Source organism: Blastomyces dermatitidis (genome assembly GCF_000003525.1).
Source record: "Blastomyces dermatitidis ER-3 genomic scaffold supercont1.8, whole genome shotgun sequence".
NCBI classification, from domain to species: Eukaryota; Fungi; Ascomycota; class Eurotiomycetes; order Onygenales; family Ajellomycetaceae; genus Blastomyces; species Blastomyces dermatitidis.
Genome location: NW_025544781.1, coordinates 2454744 through 2462621, shown reverse-complemented (window position 1 = coordinate 2462621; position 7878 = coordinate 2454744). Strand labels below are relative to the sequence as shown.

General features: G+C 41.3%; 2 protein-coding genes across 2 annotated transcripts; one reads left to right on the top strand and one right to left on the bottom strand.

Annotated features, from left to right (window-relative positions):
- Positions 1-219: 219 nt before the first annotated feature.
- BDCG_17521 (uncharacterized protein) lies at positions 220-531 on the top strand (the record flags this gene model as incomplete). Its single annotated transcript, XM_045426632.1, has 1 exon — positions 220-531. One exon carries the CDS (start codon positions 220-222, stop codon positions 529-531), a length of 312 nt encoding a protein of 103 aa, XP_045282121.1.
- Positions 532-5161: 4630 nt separating this feature from the next.
- Positions 5162-7104, bottom strand: BDCG_07405 (uncharacterized protein; the record flags this gene model as incomplete). The annotated part of the gene is made up of 5 exons (XM_045423200.1): positions 5162-5244; positions 5888-6023; positions 6120-6424; positions 6738-7003; positions 7064-7104. 5 exons carry the CDS (start codon positions 7102-7104, stop codon positions 5162-5164), a joined length of 831 nt encoding a protein of 276 aa, XP_045278646.1.
- Between the last annotated feature and the right edge of the window lie 774 nt (positions 7105-7878).

Here is a 7878-nt window from a genome sequence, read left to right as displayed (position 1 = left end):
AGAAGGATAAAAGGGGGGGTGACCATCACTGGAGTCGTACAATGATAACAGAGCAATATAGCAATATAATAATATAGTGATATAACAATACAGTGATATAGTGATATAACAATACAGCAATAATGATAGACATTGTATGATCAATGAGAAATCACTGAAATGAATACCTTCTCTAGCTGATATGAATAACACCCTTCTCTGCTACCTGAACTGGAAGGTATGCAGAACCTCTCAGAGGGTTTACTTGAAGCAGTAAGAAAAGCAGCTGAGATCACTGAACTGGAATTGAAGCTCTGTACATGTACAAGGATTCTAAATGAGATTGAGGCCTTGCATACACAGTGGCAGGCTGAGGTGGAGGTCAAACAACAATTGACATTTGCTGCAGACCAAGCATTCACTATGAAGAGCTTCACCGACGCAATCACCACCATCAATAAGAATAGAGAAAACCAGATCTTAGGCCTGCAGCAGGAGATCAAATGTTTACACAGACAGGTGACTACACTGAACCTGGAGGTCCCATCATGATTGTTCATGACCTCTTCAGGAGTATACACATCATCAGAGACCGCTGCGCAGGATGAGAATCTGAGCATGGGATACATCAAGCCAGGAGATCTGTCAAAGCCATCAAGCTTCAATGGTGACTGAAAAAATGATGCTGCAATCAGCTGGCTAAGTCAGATGCAATTATATTATTGAATTGAATGTGAACTCACAGGCAGGCAGTCAACAGAATTTCAACAAGTCTTAAGATCTGCCGCATTTCTACGCGGAAAAGTGAAGTCATTATGAATGGCTGATGAAAAGATAAACCTCACAGACCTGGAGTGATATTCATTCTCATGAACATGAAATGAGTTTTCCAAATGAATCTTGCACAACTTTGAGGAAGTAGATGTGTGAGACAAGTGTTATGAATGCTTCACTGAGTGTAGATAAGTGAGTGATCTTACATTGTACTTCACATACTTCAGTTTACACTATCTTGCATTGAATGAAGAGCTTTCAACATCTTTCTGTTTACAGATCTTCATTCATGGTCTTACACCTGAGTTGAGAGTGGAATGAAAATGCTTAATCTCACAGTCAGACACAGTGGAGAAAGCATACAATATCCTCATCATATGGGAATAAGCGAGTCAATTGTGACAGAAAATACTGCAATTGAGTATGCCCCAGTGGAGAATGAATAATCAGACTTCTATGACATAAGCCACACACCCAGACATGATGGATCTAGATCTGAATGCCATTGCTAAAGCACTGAATCCCCTGAAAAAGGGATCCCCTGGGTGGAAACCTTGGTGTCGCGAGCATCGAGCTTGTTTCAACTGCAGACATCAAAATCATGGTGTAAAAGATTGCACTCAACATACACAGTCAAAAAACTAGCAGGATCAGTGAGCTCAGAGGCACTCACTGATATTCTATGAAAAGCCTTCAAAGTGAAAGAGATGCCTGCGTTAGATGATCCTCTGGATCCTGCGAATGCAAAGAAGAAGCAGGCTCCCAAATGAGGTGCAGGCGAGGATGATGAAGTGGACGCTCACCTCAATGCCTTGAGGCCCGAAATGTTAATGTATAGAGGGCACTTGGGTAAGAATTGAGAGGTGGCTGCAAAAGTGTTAGCAGACACAGAAGCTTCTACACAATATATTGATGATCATATGATTTGAAGATTGAAAGGGGTCCACCGAGTGAAGGATCCCTGATGCATAAGATTACCTGATAATCAATATTTGATATCACCTGCAAGAGTAAGAGTTCCCTTGCACTTTGGAGAATGGTCTTGCTATATTTGGGCGCGAGAGCTGCAGAACGTGGAATACAACCTTATTCTCAGACTCAATTGGTTTCAAAGGTTCAATCTGCAGATTCAATGGTGAACATGCCATATGCAGTTGACTGATAGGAAGAAAATGGTTCATACAATTCTATCAACTGATATGAGAAGGACATTCCACATCTCTGATATAGAAGGGTTAAATCTGCTTACACATCAACAAGTAAAGAGGACGATTTGCAAGACCTCATTCAAAAGCATTCTGTATGTCATACAGGACCTGGAAGCAGAGGAAACCAAGATAAAGAATATGTGAGAGGACAAGTGTATGAAGGAGCTTCTGAAGAAGCATGGAAAGGTCTTCTGAACAGACCTTTCACCAGAATTGCTGCTGGAACGAGGATTCATACATGAGATTGACACAGGGGATGCAAAACCAGTCAACCAGAATGTGTACCCCCTGTCACAAACATACCTTGAAGAACAGAAGTGTCAGATCACTGACCTTCTAGAATGTGGTCTCATACAACTCTCATCAAGTGTGTGGGGCTTTCCAGTCCTATTTGTGAAAAAGGCGGGTGGAGAGTGATGGATGTGTATCAATTATCAAGCACTCAACAAGCTAATGATCAAGAATGAATATTCACTGCCATGAATTCAACAACAGTTGGATACAGTTGGAAATGCCTGATATCTATTGAAGATTGATCTTCTCTCAGGATACTGGCAGATCTGTGTAGACAAACTGTCAGTCCCGCGAACCGCGTTTAATACACAATGAGGGAAGTTTGAATTCCTAGCAATGCCATTCAGTCTGACAAATGCGCCCATCATCTTTCAAATGATGATGAATACAATCCTTCATAAACAGAATGGAACCTCATGCCTTGTATATCTTGATGACATCCTAGTCTTTTCAAACTCATATGATGAACATCTGAAGCATCTTGATGAAGTGCTTACAACTCTGACAGAGCATAAGCTCTACACCAAATCAATCAAGTGTGTGTTTGAAACAGAAGAGTTGGAGTTCATGAGACATGTAGTAAGTGATGGCTGTATACACCCCATCTCAGAGAAATTGAATGTCATAGCGAATTGACCGCAGCTGAGGAATGTACATCATGTATGACAGTTTCTTGAGTTGGCCTCATATTACTGCAGGTTCATTAAGGATTTCACACAAATATCTGCATCACTCTCAGATCTCTTAAGAGAAATGAATGTAAATCTGTGAAAGAAGAAGTTTTGTTCAATCATCTGAAATGCTGCGTGTGAAGAGGCTTTTCTCACACTGAGAGAATGTGTAACAACATCCCCAGTGCTTATTCAACCAGATCATGATAAACCTTTCTACATTGAGACAGACACATTCAAATGGGCTATCAGAGGCGCCCTTCTACAGATGAGCAAGGACAGCAAGCTGCACCTGGTGGTGTACAATGGTAGGAAACTATCAGGCGCTGAGCTCAATTACCCAGTGCATGAAAAGGAATTGCTAGTGATCAAGCATGCACTGGTGTTGTGAGATAGATATATTGACAACAGGCATACAACAACAGTGATCACAGATCATGAAAGCCTTGTCTATCTACAATCAATGACAAAACCTTTCAAATGCTTAGCATGTTGAATCTCAGAGTTCCAAGTGTATGATCTTCATATCAAATACTGAAAGGAATTGAATGCAGTGATGCTGGACACAATCAGTCACAGACTTGATTTCATGAGTGAGGGTCCTGTGAACCAGGCACAAGAAACATTTGTGTTAAACACACTGAGGGGATGCAAGGAATCAGAATGGGTGAACACCATGATCTCTTGCTTAGAGGATGGCAAGGTGTCAGATGACAAGTGTCTCACAAGAGTAGTAGAAGAGATGCTTCCGAACTTCAAGCTGAGGAAATTGAGAAACAAAAATGACATTGTGCTTTACTGTGATCTAGAATACACAGAAGCTCTCTATCTAGAACCTTCATTTAGACACAACTTGGTGGCTCATATGCACAAGGAATTCGGCCACTTAGGAAGCCCTGGACTCATGGGTGTACTTGAACCAAGAGTGTACTGACCAAGCATGGCCGAGGACATCCAGGCATACACTCACAAGTGCCTGAATTGCCAGGTCGCGAAAGGATCTAAGAAAGGGTTAGAACATGAAGAAGCACAACATCAGGTGGAGTGTACAATACAACTGTTCAAACAATGAAGGATGAACCTCATAGGCATATTGCCGTGAACGCCAAATGGAAATCAATGGATAATCACTGCTATTGATTATGCTACTGGCTGGCCAGTCATGAAAGCAGTTTCAGAGGTGACAGAGGAGGTGGTGGTGAAGTTCCTACATGATAAGATCTATGTCAACTATGGAATGCCGCGCGAGATTCTAACTGATAACAGTGTGAACCTTGTAGAAGGAGCAGTGAGGCATTTTGTGAGCCAGTTACAGACAAGACATTGTAGAACAATGCCATATCATCCACAGACAAATGGGAAGATGGAACACTTGAATGAAATCTTGGGCAACATGCTGACAAAATATCTAGTGAGTAAGCCTATGAGACTATGGGATGAATATCTCAGGCAGACACTATTGATCACATGAATTCGACAGCATGCAGTCTCCAAGCATTCACCATTCTACCTGTTGTATGGATTGCATCCGCACATCCCGGAGAATGCTTCAGAAAAGGTGGGGGAGGGAACAGCAGTTGTGAATGCAACAGTCACAGACACGGAACCAAGATTGAAAGAGATCAGTCATGCACGCGCAAAAGCTAACAAGTTACTCCTGAACTGAGCAATCCAATTGAAAAGAATACAAGACTCACTTGTTAAGAAATCAAGTCTCAAGATGAGAACATGAGTTCTCATACACAATGAGAGTTCTGAGAAGTTCCAACCTAGGTGGTTTGAGCCATATAAAATACTCAAATCACATCCTCTGAGAATGTACACATTGGAAGAATCAGAGAGACAGGTCTTATGCAACTTAATCAATGATTCATAACTTGTGAAAGCAAGGATGCAAGACTTGAGTGGATTATAGTCATCTGCAGCACTATTGTCAGCATTGAAAAAGAAGAGACTTACAATTGAAAAGCCTCACAAAGTAAGAGAAATCATAGATGCTTACAAATCAGATGATCTCACTTATTCTGACCTTTCCACAATTACAAGGAAAGAATGGGAAGAAATGAAGAAATCAGGCAAACACCACACTTCAATAAGTGATGAGACTGTAGCTGATTGTATGATAACACACTGCAGACAGTGAGTGCAATGCAGTAAAGAGCAGTCTCAAAGCAGCAGACTTGCACATGAGTCAGATTGCAGAAGAAAAAGGAATTCAGAGTTAAATTCAACTGTTTACATCAGTTCAATCATGAAGACCACAGAGAATGAACTATCTGAAACATCCGCGGATGTGTGGGACCAAGCCATCTCGACCCCTGGGGATGCTCAGAGGTCAGGTGAGGTTAGTTTTGATGAGCTGTTCACTGTAGTGGTCTGAGTGAGTGAAGAGAGACAGTATAATGCATGAGGCAGAATCACAAAGATGAAAGCTGCTGAACCTAGTCACTGAATGCTGTATCATATAGAGGTTGTGTAAGAGTAGTGACTAGCAGATAAAGAAAAAGTGTAAGAAAAAGAAAAGAAATAATGAATTGATTATCAACTGTAAGAGTCAGCTGTAAAAAGACAAATGTTATCATACACATCTCATTCATTTTCATATGTCACATGTTTAATCTATTTTCAACATCACATCATCTGAAAAACATTAAAAACAAAGGAAATCTCAAAACTCAAGATCTGCAAGGGATTCAAGAGCTGCAAGCTGCTCTCACAACAACATCACATATATCTCTGATTCCTCTATCACTCTGTGTACAACATTAATGTCATTTATCACAAGATTGACTGGAATGCCAATATAGGAATGCATATGCATACACATAGAGAAATTGAAGAAGAGTGCGGGACCTGCAGAACCAGGAGCCAGAGCAGGGGAAACAGAGACAAAAGAAATAGAAGAAGGAGGCACAGAACTGAATGAACAATGATAAGAGCCACCCAGGGCTGAACACTTACAACCTGGTATATGCACAATCTTCTCTGCAGAGAAGGGAGAGAAAATGACAGAAGAAGCTTGAGAGTGGAAGAGAGTAGTCTCAGCAGCATTGTCATCTTTGATTAAAATGGTCTCTGGCACTGAAGCAACTAAGAACTATTGTTAGCATACAAAACCGCAGAATCAGGGATGAGAACAGTTACTGAACAAACACCTGCTGACCTTAGAATTGTACATGTAATTACAACACACACAAGGCTTCTCAGAAAGAGAGAGAGAGACATAGGAGAATGCAGGAAGCAGAACACAGTGTGCAAACAGCTCATTCCCACAATAACATCCCAGACAAGGTGTATGAGCCTCACGCCCGCGGGTGTAAAAGAGAACAATATTCACATTCCCATTCCTGAAAACATGGATATCTTTTGCCTGCACCACAAAGTCAGATGACAGACACCAGAGAATAGGCTGATACAGATCTATCATCCTGAAAGAATTCATCAGAGCAGATATCTTCACAATGTTGAACTTTACAGTTATAAAAAGCTTCTTGATATCTGTGAATGTCACAACTTCATACACAGCAAAACTCATAATGATTTCCTCTAAGAACAGAAAAATCAGTGTTAGAAGAAAAAGATGAAAAATGAAAAGACTTACAATCTAGACACTGTTGAGAGAGGGGGTGATTCTCTGATATAAATGAATGATTGTTTCACCATGAATATTTAAAATGAATGTAATAATCAGTGTTCATGACTGAGCTTCAGATAGTTGTGTTGTACATCATCTTCATACAATAAATTGTTCTAAAAGTTGGCAAGAAGGGTGGGAGTGTACACATGGGGAGACATGGTTCATTAAGCCTACACAACATCTTCTTGAAACAGGGAGAGCTGGTAACAAAAGCAGAGGCAGCAAAACCAGGAGTAGCAGGAGTGGGGGTCGCGGGAACAGGGGTAGCGGGAGCGGGAGAACCAGACACAGGGGCAGGTGTAGGAGATTGAGGGGGAGCGGCGGAGGAAGGAACAGAGGGGGCAGGAGGGGACATAGAAGACCCAGCCACACATGGCACAGGCAATTCCTCCATTATCACATCCTCCAAGTTCTCAATCAATGATTCAACATTGGGTTCACTATCATCAGCAGACACAAATCTGTCAACACATGAAGATTCTACATGAATAAAAACAAACATATCAGCATCTGCATCCATGCAAATCATGCCAGAAAACATGATCAGGAACCCACTGAGAGAGAAACAGTCAAGGGCATACAAGGAGGTGAAGAGGGCATATGAGGAGTTAGAAAAGATGTGCCATCCATGATAGTATGTTCTAGCAATCATTAGAAGATAAACAAGTCCTGACCACATTTCACAATGTGTTACACTTACTGCTAACAAACTGCCTGATATGAGCACTACAATGACACTTGTTGTGGGAATGAGAGGCCATTGCCAGGAACACATATGATGTGATAGGTGGACAGATAGAAAGAGTTGAACAGGAGGAGGGGTAGGAATCTTGAATAGTGGTGGTGTTCGATGATGATGAAATGGAGAAGATGGTTGGAGAATGGGAAAAGTTAGTGGATGAGTGGTGTAATATAGTGGAAGTTTCTTTGTGAGGGTGTACACAGGATGCTAGCTGAATCAGGGATAGGTCACACAATCATGAAATGCTAGTGGCAAGCTAATCCGCATGAAGCTAGGGTGTACAACATGGTCACATGAGCGTGATCGAATCTGGTGGGGGAGGATGTGATTTGGAAGAATGTATGACTGTCGGATAATACCGCGGCCGCTTCCGAACTACTAGCATACACGTACAAGTGTAAAGGGGCCATAGCGTACACTAATTAATTTAGCGTACAAGATTACAATATAAGAAGCCGGCGTACGCCTGTAATCGTACGCTGGCTTAAGCAACCTTTGAATCACAAGATGTAAAAGAGTATAATATTCATATTCTCATTTCTGAAAATATGAATATCTTTTGCCTACATTATG